This window comes from Capra hircus, chromosome 9 (assembly GCF_001704415.2).
Source record: "Capra hircus breed San Clemente chromosome 9, ASM170441v1, whole genome shotgun sequence".
Lineage (NCBI taxonomy): Eukaryota > Metazoa > Chordata > Mammalia > Artiodactyla > Bovidae > Capra > Capra hircus.
In genome coordinates this window covers 66,874,392-66,893,834 of record NC_030816.1, presented here as the reverse complement: position 1 = coordinate 66,893,834, position 19,443 = coordinate 66,874,392, and the positions used below count along the sequence as shown (strand labels likewise).

General features: G+C 39.0%; 1 protein-coding gene across 6 annotated transcripts in view; it reads right to left on the bottom strand.

Annotated features, from left to right (window-relative positions):
• The window catches only part of ADGRG6 (adhesion G protein-coupled receptor G6), a 152,849-nt gene that overhangs the window by 70,637 nt on the left and 62,769 nt on the right, over window positions 1-19,443 (bottom strand). For all 6 annotated transcript variants that reach the window (XM_018053276.1, XM_018053278.1, XM_018053277.1 and 3 more), the window contains exons 3-4: window positions 13,478-13,819; window positions 10,429-11,052 (exon numbers count right to left, since the gene is read on the bottom strand). In XM_018053276.1, coding sequence (XP_017908765.1) covers window positions 10,429-11,052; window positions 13,478-13,819 — 966 coding nt within the window. The remainder of the gene's footprint in view (window positions 1-10,428; window positions 11,053-13,477; window positions 13,820-19,443) is intronic.

Below are 19,443 nucleotides of genomic sequence, written 5' to 3'. Positions count from 1 at the left end.
TAAACATTCATTCACCATTAACAGTATGAGAGACAGGGAGGCTAGAAGAATGCTTTAAAATTATGTCTCTGCTCTCAGAGAGACATGAGAGGGAGGTGGCTTCACAGTTTTCACAGAGAAATATAGATGCATAGTGGTCCAAAGGAGCATGTGACCAGCAGTCTGGTGAGAAGGGTGAATAGAAAATCCTTTACAAAGATTAACTGGAAATATGAGGAGTCACTATACTGATCAGAGGATAAGAGACTAGAGATGGTTATTACTGGCAGACTGAATTACAGAGACAAATTCCAAGAAACAGCCTTCCCAGGTGGCACTACTGGTAGAGAACCCACCTGCCAGTGCGGGAGATGTAAGAGATGTGGGTTCAATCCCTGGGTTGGGAAGATGCCCTGAAGTAGTGCATGGCAACCTACTCCAGTATCCTTGCCTACAGGATCTCATGGACAGAGGAGCCTGGCAGTCCATAGGGTCACAAAGAGTAGGACAGGACTGAAGCAACTTAAGCACGCACACGTGCACACCAAGAATGTAGTCAAACCATCTGTGAACCCAAGTGGCATAGCATTTCTGCAATAGGGCATTTGTAGAAAATGGTAGGAATGATCAGATATAGAGGCAATAGATAGTTGTACAGGGCCTTGTAGAATGCAGGCACTATGAATTCTGGAACTTTGTGTCTTTCTTCCAATGGTGTATCCCTTACACATAGTAGCTGGGTCCTCAAAGTTTACTGAATGCATTGTGAATGACTGTGAACATTTTGAACCCTTTCTTAAAGGAAACGGAAAAAAAGAAAAAGGAACTTGGTGAGAAAATTAGATTTAAATCTAAAACAATCACTTTTGAAGCTTCATAACTAATTAAAAGAGAGGAGATACAAGAAGCCTGAATAAGACTAATAATTCAGGCTTCATATCACGAGTCCACTGAGGACAGAAAGAGATGGATACAAGACTTGAAGAGGGAATAGACAGGATTTATTTAGTGGCAAAGGCAACCCACTCCAGTACTCTTGCCTGGAAAATCCAATGGACGGAGGAGCCTTGTGGGCTGCAGGCCATGGGGTCGCTAAGAGTCGGACACGACTGAGCAACTTCACTTTCACTTTTCACTTTTACGCATTGGAGAAGGAAATGGCAACCCACTCCAGTGTTCTTGCCTGGAGAATCCCAGGGACAAGGGAGCCTGGTGGGCTGCCGTCTATGGGGTCGCACAGAGTCGGACACGACTGAAGCGACTTAGCAGCAGCAGCAACAGCATTTAGTGACTAATTGAAGAATGGAGAAAGAATAGGAAGAACAGAAAAAAAAAATTTCTAATTTTCAACTTGAGAAATTGATACATAATGGTCTCAGACAGTAAATACTGGAAGAAAAGCAAACTCAGGTGGGGTGGGCTAAAAGTAATAGGAACTGAGGTAGCACGTGTCATCTGGTACATGAGCAGATGTACATGTTTTTGTAAATGATCTAGCAAGGAAGTACTCCACAGAAACTATAGATGTGTTTGAGATCATGTGAGCTAGGGTGTAGATTTGATGGAACCACAGATTTCCTATATTTAAGTATCATTTTTTTTTAAAAAAAAGAGAGAGCTATAGATTTGAGAGGGCAAAAATAGCTCTTGTCAATGATTTTACAGAATTCAAGTTAAGAAAGTTTCATGGAGGGTGTGGCCACATCGAGCACACAGTAAGGTCCACAATGATAAAGACTGAGAAGACCCTTCACTTTGGAATTTTGCTAACAGCTCTACAGAATTCCCTTCAGTAGCGTGGGAACAATGAATTGTAGATTTCCAATGTTTGAGAAGTGAATGCAAAAAGAGAGGAAGCCTGGCTACGAAAGGAAGCAGAGATGGGGTGGGTGAGGGCCGGTGTTAAAGATTAAAAACTTAATAGCAAGTGTACTAGGGAGAAAGAGTATGTGAGAGGTAGAAGCTGAAGCTAGCCTAGAATTTGATCTTGAATGTTTTCTGCCCATTATTTCTGCCCATCACACTGAACTGATGCCCTCTTCTTGCAGGACCTTACTTCTCCTTTAGGTATTTACATTTTAGTAAGGAACTTTTTAACACTAAAAAGCTCTTAAAACTTAAAATGACTGAGGAAATCTCAGCCAACATAACATGCAAGAGAGGAGACCCTTGGACAGAGTTCCTGTGCTGCTCAAATTACACACAATGTTGGCAGACACAGGCTCCTAAGGCCACTTCTGGCACTGATACAGTATCTCTGGAAGACAAAGGGAGATAAGGGAACAACATTGTGGGAAAGAAGCTTTCAGGCTAACTACACATCCACCGCAGGGTATCAAAGAGCTGAGAGGTGGAACTAAGGAAAGAAAATCAGAAGACTTAGGATTTAGAGTAAGATACTTAACAATATTCTTTAACATCTCTTCAGTTTGATCGTATGGTAGCAAGTCTAAATTTCATTCTGTGACATACTTGTCATGGAAAATTGTTAACATTTGCTTCTCAGTATTATCAGTTGTTCCTTCCTGGGTACTTTTAATTTAGCAAATTAACAATGCTTTATAGATACTTTATAAACACTATTTTATGATGATTCAGTATAGCAACAGAAATTACATTTGAAGTTTGTTTCAGTGCAAATGGTTTGAATACAAGTGACAGATTTAATTAGAAAGGTCTGGAATAAATGAAATCTTACATTACAAATACACCAAATTACATGGACAAATACATAAAATATTAAAAATGTGCACAAACTTTTCATTTGCAGGCAGTTCAGTTTCTGGCATATCTACATAAAAAAGTCATTCTTCCAATCAATTTTTGCAGGTGGATAGATTTACAAACCAGAAGATTGTTAAGGAAGAAGAGACAATTCTTTCTCCTGGATATATTTATCATTAAGAAATTGCTTTCAGAATATGGCCTATGTATAGCCTCTGGTATTTGCGGATACTACAAAGGGATTTAAAGGTATTTACTTAATATTAGCCTCAAAAATTAAAGTCAAATTTCCTTTAAAAATGTAGTCTCTGAAAAAGGGCAGTTGATGAAAAGCTATAAAGCTGTTAATCTTTCTTCTTTGTATTCTGTTCTTCCAAAATCGTACTACAGAGGGGAGTCAACATTTGTACAAGTTGTAGTAAAAAAAGACTGACATAGCTAACCACTCATCTCACACCCTCAGTTCAGTTCGCTTCAGCTGCTCAGTCGTGTCCGACTCTTTGCGACCCATGAATCCCAGCACGCCAGGCCTCCCTGTCCATCACCAACTCCCGGAGTTCACCCAAACTCATGTGCATCGAGTCGGTGATGCCATCCAACCATCTCATCCTCTGTCCTCCCCTTCTCCTCCTGCCTCCAATCCCTCCCAGCATCAGAGTCTTTTCCAATGAGTCAACTCTTCGCATGAGGTGGCCAAAGTATTGGAGTTTCAGCTTCAGCATCAGTCCTTCCAATGAACACCCAGGACTGATCTCCTTTAGGATGGACTGATTGGATCTCCTTGCAATCCAAGGGACTCTCAAGAGTCTTCTCTAGCACCACAGTTTAAAAGTATCAATTCTTTGGTGATCAGCTTTCTCCACAGTCCAACTCTCACATCCATACATGACCACTAGAAAAACCATAGCCTTGACTAGACGGACCTTTGTTGGCAAAGTAATATCTCTGCTTTTTAATATGCTATTTAGGTTGGTCATAACTTTCCTTCCAAAGAGTAAGTGTCTTTTAATTTCATGGGTGTAATTACCATCTGCAGTGATTTTGGAGCCCCAAAAAATAGTCTGACACTGTTTCCACTGTTTCCCCATCTATTTCATGAACTTCCAGATGTTCAAGCTGATTTTAGAAAAGGCAGAGGAACCAGAGATCAAATTGCCAACATCTGCCAGATCACTGAAAAAGCAAGAGAGTTCCAGAAAAACATCTATTTCTGCTTTATTGACTATGCCAAAGCCTTTGACTGTGTGGATCACAATCAGTTCAGTTCAGTCGCTCAGTTGTGGCCGACTCTTTCCAACCCCATGAATCGCAGCATGCCAGGCCTCCCTGTCCATCACCAACTCCCGGAGTTCACTCAGACTCACGTCCATCGAGTCAGTGATGCCATCCAGCCATCTCATCCTCTGTCGTCCCCTTCTCCTCCTGCCCCCAATCCTTCCCAGCATCAGAGTCTTTTCCAATGAGTCAACTTTTCGCATGAGGTGGCCAAAGTCAACTCTTTGCATGAGGTGGCCAAAGTACTGGAGTTTCAGCTTGAGCATCATTCCTTCCAAAGAACACCCAGGACTGATCTCCTTTAGAATGGACTGGTTGGATCTCCTTGTAGTCCCAGGGACTCTCAAGAGTCTTCTCCAACACCACAGTTCAAAAGCATCAGTTCTTCGGCGCTCAGCCTTCTTCACAGTCCAACTCTCACATCCATACATGACCACTGGAAAACCCACAGCCTTGACTAGACGGACCTTACTCGGCAAAGTAATGTCTCTGCTTTTGAATATACTATCTATGTTGGTCATAACTTTTCTTCCAAGCAGTAAGCGTCTTTCAATTTCATGGCTGCAATCACCATCTGCAGTGATTTTGGAGCCCCCCAAAATAAAGTCTGACACTGTTTCCACTGTTTCCCCATCTATTTCCCATGAAGTGATGGGACCGGATGCCATGATCTTCGTTTTCACAATAAACTGTGGAAAATTCTGAAAGAGATGGGCATACCAGACCATCTGACCTGCCTCTTGAGAAACCTGTACGTAGGTCAGGAAGCAACAGTTAGAACTGGACATGGAGCAACAGACTGGTTCCAAATAGGAAAAGGAGTACGTCACGGCTGTATATTGTTACTCTGCTTATTTAACTTATATGCTGAGTACCTCGTGAGAAACGCTGGGCTGGAAGAAGCACAAGCTGGAATCAAGATTAATGGGAGAAATATCAATAACCTCAGATATGCAGATGACACCACCCTTATTGAAGAAAGTGAAGAGGAACTAAAAAGCTTCTTGATGAAAGTGAAAGAGGAGAGTGAAAAATTTGGCTTAAAGCTCAACATTCAGAAAACTAAGATCATGGCATCTGGTTCCATTCACTTCATCTCACACCCTACTTAATGACAATCTGAACAATAGTTGACAAAGCTAAAACTCTCATGTGAGTTGCACTAGTAAGACAAATATTAATTCCTTTCAATTCCCTCTTTGTAATTGTTACTAAATTGAATTCAAATTTTTCATGAATGTATTTAAAATCATTTTTGGATGTCATTTATGCTCATGAAGAGTTTGGGCATCTTCAAAGGATAAAGTCCTTCGTAAAAATAAGTGACTTCATCTTTGTTATTTAAAAAAAATTCAGTCATCTAAAAATGCTACACTCAATAATTTGTTAGGAATGAAGGGAAGGAGCCAATAGTGAAATCAGTTTTATGGCTCTGAGGGACAGAAGTGTAACAATCGAAAATGAAAGGATAGGAATCCAAGAGCTGATGAAATCTTGGTAATTAAGTGTAAAATTTCAGCGAGGAAAACAAAAGTCAGTCCAAATCTAAAAATGTCTAGAAAAGAAAAACATCAAAGTTTATCTTATCTCTACATTCACAGTGGTTAATAAATGGAAGTGATTAATAAATGCTTGTTAAATAAATGTAATTTGTTTGAACTTAAACTATTCATTGAGTTATACAGTACCACTCCTCAGGAAAGTCCAATCATCAGTAAAATAAATAAAACTGGTATAGAAGGCACTGTCTGTTCTTTGTGAAAATTGATGGACATTAGCCACCTAAAACTGAATCATGGGCCTCCCTGATAGCTCAGTTAGTAAAGAATCCTGCCTGCAATGCAGGAGACCATGGTTTGATTCCTAGGCCACGACGATCCACTGGAGAAGGGATAGGCTACCCACACCAGTATTCTTGGGCTTCCCTTATGGCTCAGCTGGTAAAGAATCCGCCCATAATTCCGGAGACCTGGGTTTGATCCCTGGGTTGGGAAGATCCCCTGGAGGAGGGAAAGGCTACCCACTCCAATATTCTGGCCTGGAGAATTCCAGGGACTGTATAGTCCATGGGGTTGCAAAGAGTTGGAAGTGACTTTCACTTTCACTATTCACTTTCAAACCTGAATCATAACACAGGGAAATGGTTGAGCCTATAATTAAAGAGTCCATTAGGGAAACCATCTACCCACCGAGGTTATAAACCCAGTACTGTTTAATAAAATTGTCTTAAGAAAAAAAATGATGATATAAAAAGAAAAAGAATTGTTGCTAAATAAAGCATTTCTTTCTGAAAAGGACTGACAAGATTAATCATGTTTTAAAAAAAAAAAACCTGCTGAAAATCAATTATATTCCAATTAAAAAACCTGTTGAAAATTTCTTAATTAGATATATTTCCTAACTGTGCTTAGAACATCATGCGGAAAATAAAAGTACAACTATGAAATTATTTAAAAATTTATTAATAACATGTTGATTTTATTGCTAGGATAGTCAATACTTGAAACAAAAGGCAGGATGCTTTAAAAGGAGTCAGTTTAGTTCCATCATCTTATTTCCATATTAAAATTTACTTAGCAAGAGACCTTTGGAAAAATCAGTTCTTTTTCTGTCACAAGTTGATTCTGGTATGAAAGTTCATATTTAACAGATATTGTCAAGCCAGTGGAATGTTAGGCATGAAATTCTATTTTCCCATTGGCTACTGTACTGATCATTAGTTTTGGGAAATTACCATTACCATAAACAGAAAGCCGTGGTGTTCCGGAAAAAAGGAAAGGTTAAAATGTTAATAGAGCACACATTTTGTCATTTATTCAAGTTTTGCTTAAGTAACAAGCTTAGATATAATCTCTTGTTACAGGTATTTCCTGTCAGTTAATAAGTGACTTGGGTTCTTCAACTCCCAAAGCTTATGATTAAGCAGCAGGAAATTCCCTCCCCCGTTATTACTCCTGAAACCCAGTCCAGGATATCTGAATGTAAGGAACGGGGGTGCTGAGAGTCACTGTGGAATGTCAAGAAGAGGAACCCAGACACTGACTCTGTAAGCTTGTGTTACTCCTTTGAAGTCATTTTGAAAACTTACCGATGGCTAAATTCCACAAGCATATATCTGATGCCTTCCAGTAATCATAAGGCTTGGAAGGGAGTCTTAAAGACTGTGTTAAAGAAAATATGAGAATTCCCAAATATAAACCCTGGACAAAAGGACAGGAGATGTGCATTTTAGCCTACCAACTGGCTCAGCCGCTTGTTTTTTCTAAGCTTCGATTTCCTATCCTGTTTAAAGTGAAAGGAGTGGCCTAAATTGGGATTCCCAAACATAAGTGCCTCCCTGGGCCAGAAGTGAAGGGAAGTGAAGTCGCTCAGTCGTGTCCGACCCTTTGCGACCCCGTGGACTGTATAGCCCTCCAGGCTCCTCTGTCCATGGGATTCTCCAGGCAAGAATACTGGAGTGGGTTGCCATTTCCTTCTCCAAGGGATCTTCCAGACCCAGGGATTGAACCCAGGTCTCCTGCATTGCAGGCAGACGCTTTAACCTCTGAGCCACCAGGGAAGCCCTGGCCAGAAGCTAATCTAAACAGGGCTGGTGTGGGGAGAAAACAGGGGGTGGTAAGGGCCAAAGGGGACTTGGAAAGCCCCTTCAAAGGGGGTCGTCACCATTTACTTCCAGCTGTGTTGGTTAGGCAGTCAGACATACTAAGGTACGTATTTTTTTTAAACCAGGGAATCCAAAAATTCATATTTATGTGGAATCTAGTTTTTTAAAGTTGGAAATCAATCCTTATTTAAAAGCACTGCATGGAAATGTAAATAAATGAAAACAAATCAGTGTTGCCACCACTCATGCCTATGGGCTAAATGAGCCCTAAGTGACTGGCCTGTTATCTCTGGCTCAAGAGATCTAGCGGGTCTTTCCCAGTATTCAAAGTGTGTGCTTCAGAAAATGAGACCCTTTGATTTTTGGTCTAGTTTCAGGGGTTGGCAGATTTTCTTTAGGATGGTGGGCCAGGTCATCTCTCAGAATCAGTCTATTCTACGTTGGAGCACAGAGGCAGCCACAGGTGATACAAAACCTATTTTCCAATAAAAGTTTATTTACAAAACAAGTGATCTACCATAGGCCCTTCTCATTTGCCAATGCCTGGCCTAGAGGATTTCTTAGGAGAAGTTTAGAAATTTTGTATACTAGATTCTTCATATTTTATTTTTTTTATTTTTATTTTTTTTAGATTCTTCATATTTTATTATAATAAGGTATTAAGCACTAAAGGAGGGAAATCCTTATTAATTTTGTTTAAAACGAATACCATGCTAATACCTGAGAAAGCTAGTGTTCTGGCCAGCAGTGCTTTCTGTAGCCAGAGATGGCTCCTGGGCCTCCGTCCCACTCATCTGGACAAGAATTGGCTTGCCTACTCTAGCAGTACATCTTGTCTTCTAGTTCTGCTTATTCTCAAAGACAGTTTAGGGAAACACGGTTCTAAAACTGAACATTTTGGCTTCAATTTCTGACTTGGCTACTTATTAATTAAATGACCTTGGGAAGTTACTTAACCTCTTTGTACCTCAATTACTCATCTGCAAAATGGGGTTAATCATAAACCTCACATCATGGGATCTGTGTTGCAGGAATAAGTTCCAATGTGTAAAGTGCTTAAAACAGTACTTAGAGCATAGTACATATTAAAGCATCATTTAAGTATTTAGCAATTATTAATGTACATAGCCAAATTCTTTTTCTAATTTTCTTCTGATGGTCATCATTCTCAAATACTGACCCACAGAAATGCAATTGTTAAACAGTCCATGATTTTTAAATAATGGCCAATGATATGATGAAAACAGGGCCCTAAAGATAATCACCTTGACTGTAGGAAGTGTACCAATGCCCTCTCCTCACTGTTCACCACCCCACACAAAACACACACACTTGATTTTCTCAATTTCCTTGCTGAGTGAAAGACTTCTCAGGAGTCCCTGAAGGTTGTCCTCCGTAGCCAGTCTCAGACTGAGAGAATGTTGGTTCACACCGTTGACTCTTACAAAGGTCCAGAGTCTCCTTTTGGAACAGGGCTGTGGTTTGCCCTCTTTTCAACAACCCACAAGGAAATACCTTTCAAGTGACATCACATAACAGCCTCCCACCATCTGTAGGAGCGCCGTGGACCACACCGAGAGATGGGTTGCCCACACAGGGAGGTGGGTGACAGGAGTTTCCCAGGCTGGAAGGGCAAACATAGGTCAAGGATATAGGACAGGGGGCCTCAGGTCTTCATGCTACTGCTGCTGCTAAGTCGCTTCAGCCATGTCCGACTCTGTGCGACCCCATAGACGGCAGCCCACCAGGCTCCCTTGTCCCTGGGATTCTCCAGGCAAGAACACTGGAGTGGGTTGCCATTTCCTTCTCTAATGCATCAAAGTGAAAAGTGAAAGCGAAGTCATTCAGTCATGTCCAACTCTTTGCAAACCCATGGACTGCAGCCTACCAGGCTCCTCTGCCCATGGGATTTTCCAGGCAAGAGTACTGGAGTGGGTTGCCATTGCCTTCTCCACAGGTCTTCATAGTGGTTCCTATTTTGTTGAAAGTATTGGGACTCAAGTTGTGATAGAATTCCCTGCAAAATCACTTACAGATGACTTTTGAATATTAGGCCCCATCTTTCCCTCCTTTATTGAGAGTTAACTCTGAGACTAAAAACATGTTATCAACACTTTAGATTTAGTCATGTAACATTGAAAATTGATAATGAACTTCTACTTTTTATATGTGACTCAGTCCTAGTGTAAAATAAGGACTTCCATTGACTTATATACATAGGGAATACTTTATAGAAGTATTTCTTAATATAACTTTTATAACATGGAATTATATCTCTAAATACTTGCAGTTGGCTACTTACAATAATAATGCATTTAAAGTCTCTCAAAGAGCAACCAAAAAGAGAAGAGTATTTGAAACAAACAACAAATCCTCATTTTCAAGTAAGTGGGGGGAAAAGTTAAAAGAAAATTGACAATTCCTGACTATCAAGATTTTCCATAAAATGGACTGTTCTGATATTGGCTAAATACATACCATTCTTTAAGGTGATGGTTGTTTAAGTAATGTAATGGAAACTGCATTCCAGGATGACAAAGATCAGCTTTTCACTATACCAGCTTTGTGATTAAAAACTGTAACATTAATTTCTTTTGTTTTGGTCCTGGGGTTAACATTTCTATCTAAGACACAATAATTGTAACTGTTGTTTATGCTTGGGGAAAGCTGTGTGATATTTTATGGCATAGGAAAAACTTAAAAATGGTAAGACCAAAAGCTTTAGTTGAATATGTATGGTTTGCAATCATATACAAAGATGTCTGTCTATATAATTTCTTGTTGACAAACATATTCACAGAACAATGGGAAAAAAAAAAAAAAGAGTGACTATGCCACAAACTTACCACAGCTGAGGTTGCTTTCAGCTTTCAGAGCTAGGGTTGGGATATTCCAGAAGTCATTTTGCCAGTCCACCACATTCCCTTTCACACTGCAGCTGAGGTTGGAGAGGATTTTGGAACTCATGGTAAAATTCCAAAGTCGAAAGTTATAAATGTCCCCTTTGAGGGAGCCAATGTCATGTTGATTGGAGCCCAGCAACAATTTCCCATTCCCGGGAATAACTTTACTAATCGTAGAATTGCATGAAACTGTTCCATAGTTTCTTTTGAAATTTACACCAACGGAGCCCAAAGAACTACTCCAAACAATGCAGAGCTGCTCGAAGCTTTCTGTGAAAATATCTTCCTTATCTTTCACAGGTAAAGCACTGTTTAGTAAGCATTTTGAGCCAAAAAATGATAGAAAGTAGCCACTCTTGGTCTTTCCGAAACTGAGCAATTGTGGGAAGGATGCACCTGAGTAGGAGAAAGCTATCCATTCGCTGTCTTCCTTGCCAATTTTGGTTGCTTCAAAGCAGAGTGTGAAAGCTCTGAGCTCTGGAATAGAGACACTTTTTGCAACAGATACCTGGTAAGAATCAAGTGACTGGGGTAAAATGACTTTTTGATTCCTTAAGGACACGGCAACTAGAACAAAACACAGGAACAGATAAAGCATGTTAATTCAGACATGGACTAAAGAGATGCAAAATGTCTGAGACCTCCAACCTCCACCCTCTCTACTAATTGGCTTTTACCCACCGTGTGCCTCACTCTCTCCCCTTTCTCTGTCTACCACTCTCTCTTGCCAACCCAGTACCATATGCCAATACCAGTATCAATACCAATACCAATACCAATAAGAAACCCCACTCATTTAACTCTAGTCACAGTTGGCTCTCACACTTAAATCTTCCAGTTATAGCTTCCAAAGTGATATGGTTTTTTTTTTTCTTTTTTTAAATCCCTGAACTGAAGGAGATTTAAAAAATTAAGGAAACCAGTGGTTTCAGGAAAGTTCATACATTATGATTTTCAAAACTATGTTTCTTTTCAAATAATTTTTAAACATAATAGCTAATCATTCTATTTTTCACTAACCATCACCTTTAACTCTACCCAAACACTCCTATGCTACCTTTCCCTTTGGACACCCCATATCGTACTAGTCTTCCCCATATCAGGCTATTTTAGGATCAAAGGCAAAGAGAATTCCATTACTAAGAAGGAGTCTTAGCAAAAAAACCAAATAAATAAAAATGGCATTTTAAGATACATTTCCTTGACTTCTGGACATGTGAGCTAATTTCTGAGACAATACGGAGCAGTGGTTCAAGGGCAGACATTGGATCTCCCTTGGCCAAGTCATTCTGCCTTAGCCCCCTTGTCTATAAAATGAAGGGAAAGGCACCAAGTATATATGTGGTTAATAAGAATTTAATAAGGTAATATCTGCAAAGTGCTAGAGCAGTACCTGTGCTAAGCTGTATATAGCTATTACTGATTACTAATATAGATGACGATTATTATGTGAATAATGATTAAAATAAAAATGCATTAGCCTAGTTCTTCTGTGACATACATAAAATTATTAAGTAATACAATGGATTTCACTCTGGGCTCATACAATAGATATTGGTAAACATTATGTATTGACTTGAGAGAGAAGTAGCTGTTTACACTGGCTTCATATGTATGCTAGTTTGAATATATTTTAATACACACCAAGAATAGCTCTATAGTAAAAAAAACCATTCTTTTAAATGTAAATATTCTGGTCAAAAATCCGTGATGGAGTTTAATGAATCATGATTGTTTAGTCCACTTCTTAAATATGAAGCAGCATACAAGTCTACTTGAGCTTCCCTGGTGGGTGGTAAAGAATCCCAATGCAGGGGAAACATGTTCAATCTCTGGGTTAGAAGATCCCCTGGAGAAGGAAATGTCAACCCACTCCAGTATTCTTGCCTGGGAAATCCCATGAACAGAGGAGCCTGGTGGGTTACAGTGCATAGAGTCACAAGAGTCAGACACAACTTAGCAACTACCTACCCAAAAAGATACAGTATAAACCCAGTATTCTATATGCATTGTGAAAATAAAAAGGCTGGAAGGAAATATGTTCATCAACATTTTATTAGTAGTTATGGCTGGGTGGTAGACGTATAGGTAATTCTAATTTTTTTTTTTAATTTTCAAATTTCCCATAATATTTTATAACCTTAAAACATTGTTTGAAAAATTAAAGCATGTATGTTTCAGTTAACCACATATATATCTAATGTCAATCACAAACAGTAAATAAAGATGTCTACCAAAAAACACAAATTGTAATAAGAAGGGTCAGGCATGTCCATAGTGCTGCCTTTCTTTTTTGTTTCTTTTTCTGATACATAAAGCCTACTTAAGTAGCTCAGGATGGAAAAAAAATTATTACTAAATCTCATAGTCTTGAAACTTGAGTTTTCCTTAAGCATAGAAAGGTTCTGGAGAGAATGGTTCAATTTCAATGTTCTGCTGTGCCGGAAGCTAGGAAATATGTCTGATAAAAATATATTTCTTTCTTTCAGTTAGACATTTTCAAGGGGCTTTCCTCAGGCTATGCTATTTAATAGCTTCAGTTACACAAAGCTCATTTTACATGTTAATGTATATGTTTATTTCTTATATTTGTTCTCCAGCATCATTCCTTAAAAGAGCAACATCGTAAAAGCCTAAAATAAAATGATTTATAAATAAGAATACTTTGAATGTTTGCTGGAGAGATATTAGAATTAGATTCAATTATTAACTGTGGGATATTCACTGAATCTTTCAAACAGCCTTTAAATGTTCTGCATGCGAACACTAGACAAGAATTCAGCTCTACTGTAACCAGATTTTGGATCTGGTAACTATATATTGTTAATGAGAATGCTCAGAAAATACTAATAGATTCCTGCCTGCCTTTAAATTCTAATCCTAATCATTCATACTCACATAAAAGAGCATAACTCTGTCCTCTGGGCCTTTTGTTTATTGTTGAACATGCTAAATGAAAGCAGAAGTTTGGCGCCACCTTTGGTTTACATACCTCTGATGTAGCTGGCATTGAAACCTTTCTTCTGGATGCTAAAGTCACTTGAAAAAGACACATGCATCTCATTCGCACTTGAGTTAAATGATAGGCCTTTGGCAGTTGCTCCACAAAACTTCGTCTGGCTCTCTCCATTATCAAGGGATAATGAGTCATAAATGCAATTGGGAGCTTCTTCAATGTCGAAGTCATTAAATGTTATCTGAATGATATAGCCCATGGGGGCTCGGAGGGTCCACATGCAAGCCTGGCTGTTGGGGTAGTCGTTAGGGTAGCACGGAGAAGTAAAGGTCCCGGAAGGGTTGGAGAGGACCACCCTGCAGTTGGCACATGCCCATACTGTTGGCCAGACAAAAGAGAGACAGAGAGAAGGGCTGGATCAGAGGTGTGCAAGAAACCAAGAATACCACACTCTGGGGACAATCAAGCAGCAAACATTTTAAAATAGCAAAATACAATCATCAACATTAAAAGGAAAACGACACCATCTCAAGGGAAAAAAGAAAAACCAAGAGAAAAACAAAAAGTAAAAGAAAAACACAAAATTTTAGAGCAAAGATTTTTTTAAACTTGGGGGAGGGTCATAAACACTGAGAATCTCAAAGTCAGGGAAACTCTCTCCAATAAACTGTACAGGGGCTCCTGCACCTGGCATACAATTTCAGGGAGTACATGAAGCCTTAGGAGGTAACACTGGATTTCACAAAGGTTCACTGACTTTAATCTTAAAGGATTAGGAATCTCCACTGAGCTAGGGTAGAGGGGATTTTACAGAACCATAAATGCAGAGCAATATTACAAAACTTGAAAGAGAAAGACTTAGGAAATAGATGTTTAAAGAGAAAGCTAGCAAGCAGTGCAAAAAAATTTGACAAGTTATCATCTGGCAAATCGCATTCTTTTCTAAAATTCAAATACAGAGCATCACCTTGCATGTGTGAAATACTTATAGTTTTGAAAAATACTTTCACTTCTTCCACTTGTTTATTTTAGTTGGCAATTATATACCTCTATGATTATGTCATTTATTCATCCACTCAGTGAGTATTTATTGAATGTCTTCTACATGCCAGGCGCTATTCTAAATAGTGTATACCATGAGCAGGAAAGACAAAGTCTCTGTCTGAATGATTCTTACACTACAGTTTTGGACCCAAAGATACAAACAATAGTATAATGATAGATAATAATTAAGAGGTAGAAAGAAAAGTAAAGCAATCAATTATTTCTCAATTATTATTTACCTAGGGCCTGGTCACCAGCTAGAACCAGCAACCAAGATCTACTGTCTTTCTATTTAGTGATGCTTTTGAAATTAATATTCATGTTGCTTTTAAACATTTATGTAAATATAGGCAGCAATCTCATTTATTCAACATTCTGGATAAATAAACTGTCAAATAACTGACCACATACACTTTCAAACAATAAAAGACTTCTACTATGTTAATGGAACTCACTCTCAACTTACTGTGTTCTTCCCTTTTTAACTGGGTTGAGTAGAATGAATATACCATAGCTTTTCTTAAAAATGGTAGGTACTGTAAGTATTACTTATACTTCTATGATGCGGTGATATCTTCAAGGATTTAGATGTGTAATGTCACATTGCTCAAGTTAGAGTTTTCTTTTTTCCTGTCCCTGGGGCCACCTTGTGTTTTGCAGGGGTTTGCCAACTCAGCTCCACAACCATTCTTTCTAAGTTGCCCTCTATCCAGCTCCTCCTCCACAAATCTCTAACATCTTTTACAGAGCTGAGGATAGACAGGGAAAAAGATCTATGATCACCAAATGTTAGCCAAGTGCCTTCTCTTACCCACCCCTGGAGTGCTGTGCTCCTCTCCTTGTAGCATGATTAAGAGCAGCTGGGTGAATTCCCGGCGTGAGATGACTTTATTTATTGTCTGGATCTCCCACTATTCTCTAGGCTCAACAAGCAGAGGGTTGGTACTGTAATAGTCATCATCTGACCCCTCAGGACCTCACAGCACCCCTGCCACCTGGGAGGCCTCTGATAAAATTTGTTAAATTTATGAACAAATAAATGAGTTACAAAAGAGTTGAACACGACTGAGTGACTGAGGGCACACACACACAAATGAGTCACATGACTAAATAAATTAAAGAATGACTGTAGTATATGAAACTGTCAACCAAAATCTAAGGCCCCAAAAAGAGTGCATCATATCTGGGATATCTTTTTTTGGATGGGGTTTTGAGGCTATTTCTTCCAATGATTTCACTCATGGCATGAGATTGAGATGATGAGGGCCTACCTCTCTGACATGTTTAGCTTTCTGTGACTGTACCCTGGGCTCAGAAGCAAGAACTAATCCTGGTAGATCAACAGTAAAGTATCCAGCAAAAGCCACTGGAGATTACAAAAGAAAACAAGAAAGGAAAATAAGATACAATCTCTGAGTCATCCCAACATGCATGCAGGCAGCATTATTTTTCCATAATGAGATGCTATCCCCTACATCCCTTACCCAGCTAATGTTCATGATTTCCTTTGCATTATTTTTACAAATTTACAAGAAGTTTACAAATTCTTCCAGAGAGCTAATGAAAGGTATAAAAAAAAGTCAATCTGACTCACCACACTGACCATGTAACCTTGAACAAGTTAATCTCTCTGTACCTCAGTTTCACCACTTTTAGTTTAGTCGCTCAGTCATGTCCGACTCTCTGTGACCCCCTGGACTGAAGCATGCCAGGCTTCCCTGACCCTCATCAACTCCTGCAGTTTACTCAAACTCATGTCCACTGAGTTGGCAATGCCATCCAAGCGTCTCATCATCTGTTGTCCCCTTCTCCTGCCTTCAATCTTTCCCAGTATCAGAGTCTTTTCCAATGAGTCAGTTCTTCACATCAGGTGGCCAAAGTATTGCAGCTTCAGCTTCAGCATCAGTCCTTCTAATGAATATTCAGGACTGATTTCCTTTAGGAGTGACTCCTCTAACCTCCTTGCAGTCCAAGGGACTCTCAAGAGTCTTCTCCAATGCCACAGTTCAAAAGCATCAATTCTTTGGCACTCAGCTTTCTTCACAGTCCAACTCTCACATCCATACATGACCACTGGAAAAACCATAGCTTTGACTAGATGGACATTTGTTGGTAAAGTAATGTCTCTGCTTTTTAATATGCTGTCTAGGTTGGTCATAGCTTTTCTTCCAAGGAGCAAGCGTCTTTTAATTTCATGACTGCAGTCACCATCTGCAGTGATTTTGGAACCCAAGAAAATAAAATCTCTCACTATTTCCATTGTTTCCCCATCTATTTGCCATGAGGTGATGGAACCAGATGCCATGATCTTAGTCTTTTGAATGTTGAGTTTTAAGCCAGGTTCCTCACTCTCTTCTTCCACTTTCATCAGGAAGCTCTTTAGTTCCTCTTCGCTTTCTGCCATGGTGGTGTCATCTGCGTATCTGAGGTTAATGATATTTCTCCCATTAATCTTGATTCCAGCTTGTGCTTCATCCAGCCCAGAATTTCTCATGATGTGTGCTGTATATAAGTTAAAAAAGCAGGGTGACAATATACAGCCTTGATGTACTCCTTTCCCAATTTGGAACCAGTCTGTTGTTCCATGTCCGGTCCTAACTGTTGCTTCTTGACCTGAATACAGGAGGTCAGTAAGGTGGTCTGGTATTTCCATCTCTTGAAGAATTTTCCACAGTTTGCTGTGGTCCACACAGTCAAAGACTTTGGCATAGTCAATAAAGCAGAAGTAGATTAACATTGGCAGAAATAAAAGCACCCACTACCCATGGTTATAGGGAGGACTGAATAGATTAGTTTTAGAATGTCCTAGAAACTGTACTGGCCACACAGATAGCACTATTTAAGTGTTGGCCATTATTGGCATTACTATAACAAAATCTGTGCATCAATAATTTAAGAAAAAATTTAGCACCCCATCTTAACAGAAACTCTTTTTCCTTTACGCACCCATTGTGATAGAAAAGACAAAGACTCCATAATCATCATTGTAAAAAGCATGTAAAGCACTCTTCTACATGATTCTCATCTACCGTAGCTAAATTGCATTTAGACATAATGCTACCAAATAGCGATGATCTTAACTGGATGAAATATCAATTAAACTAGGCACAATATCATCACGTTCATTATACTGATGTTTATAGACCCCAGCAAAGGGCTTTCACATAGGTTATCTCACTTGGCATCATAACAACCCTGGGAATTAGTATCTCCTCCATCTACAGAAGAAACAAATAATGCTATTAGAGATTATGGAAACTGCCAAAAGATACATGTCTAATTGATAGGACCAAGGTTCAAACCAGGCTTTCTGAATGTAAGTCCAGTGTTTTCCCAGAGACGTTGCCAAGATTAAACAAAAGACACAGCAAAGTGATGAGACCAAGTCTTGTTTTAAGAGACAATGCTTTCTAATGGGTAATTTCTTAAACATAGTGTAATCACCCTGTTTTTGTTATTGTTTAGTCATTAAGTTGTGTCTGACTCTTTTGCAACCCATGGACTTGAAGACCTCCTGGATCCTCTGTCCAAGGGATTTCCCAGGCAAGAATACTCGAGTGGGTTGCCATATCCTTCTCCAGTAATCACCTTAAAATTAATATATTTTAAGAAACTAATTTTGAAATATTTGAGTAAAGAATGTGAGAGAGTCTAAAATGTAGTGCTTTGGATTTGTCCACTTAGAGCAATAAAATATCACTGCTAACTGATTCCTATTCAAAGAGCCAGTACCCGAAGAAATTATTCTCTTTTGAAGGCGAGGCTACATAAAAAGATGGCTACAGTAGCCATGGAATAAGGTCTTGGGAAAACCAGAGTTAACATCTTTTAAAAGCTACCCAATTCAAAACATCTGGCTCAAGTTGTTCTCAAAGACAGATACAATAACATATTCACACCCATACTTTATAAAAGCAAGGTTTTCAGATAATCTAAACAAACAAACCAGATTCCACCCTTGCTTCTTGTCTGTGCTTGCAATGTTGAGTAATAATTCACTTCTGCTTATTTTCACAAAACTTTATTCCTCAAAGAAACTCAAATCTGAATTGGAAAACCTCCCAGTTATGACAAAGGCTATCTCAGTTTATATAGAATATTTAGATATAGATTTAATAATCATTATCTCATTTTTTTTCACCTGAGGTTTAGATTCTTACTCCACCTTTGTTGCAAGTACTTCTCTATAAATCAAATACTATGTTCTTTGATTTCCAAGACAGGAGTATCAGATCCAAGAGATAAATCAAAAGAGATCAATTTTAGCTGCTTTCAACACATATCTGTGGGTGAAATAATTGATATTCCTATACTGTGTTAAATGGTGAACAAAATGAATGCACCTAAATTGAATCTCAGGTTTTGTTTTGTTTAATCTGAATGTGTGTAAAACTGGCACTAGTGAATTTGTTGGACAACTTGGCTGGTGAAGAAGTATCTCTAGAAAATTTCCCTTCAGTTGCCTGCTCAGTTTGCATCTCTTCGAAGTCACTGTTTGAATTATCTGTACGAATCTCTTAAATGAATTGCTTAAAAAGGTTTGAAATATTTAGCAGCCTTGGTGGTTTCTGCAGATGAAACCTAAGGGCAGCAGCTGAGAGCTCTAGAGTCAGCCTGATGCCTCAATCATTACCAAACCAAGGTAGCCACGCAACATTTCCCCTGATCAAGTGGAATGCACCAGATATAACATCACTGAAATGTAAAATATAAATAATACTTTGGATGCTGCCAGGTGTTAAATAACTGACAATATACAGAACTGAATGACATCATCAAAGTATATAAATTCAAGTGATTTTAGGCCTCTATGTGTATTTTTTTCAGGATGGCAAGGAACCTGAAGGCAGTCTGGCTGTGACATCTGCGTTTCTGTTAATGCGGCAGACTTGGCAAGCAGGCCTGGGCTCCTCACCACTCCTCTTCAAGCTCGGCACTCAAAGATAGCATTTCTGTGC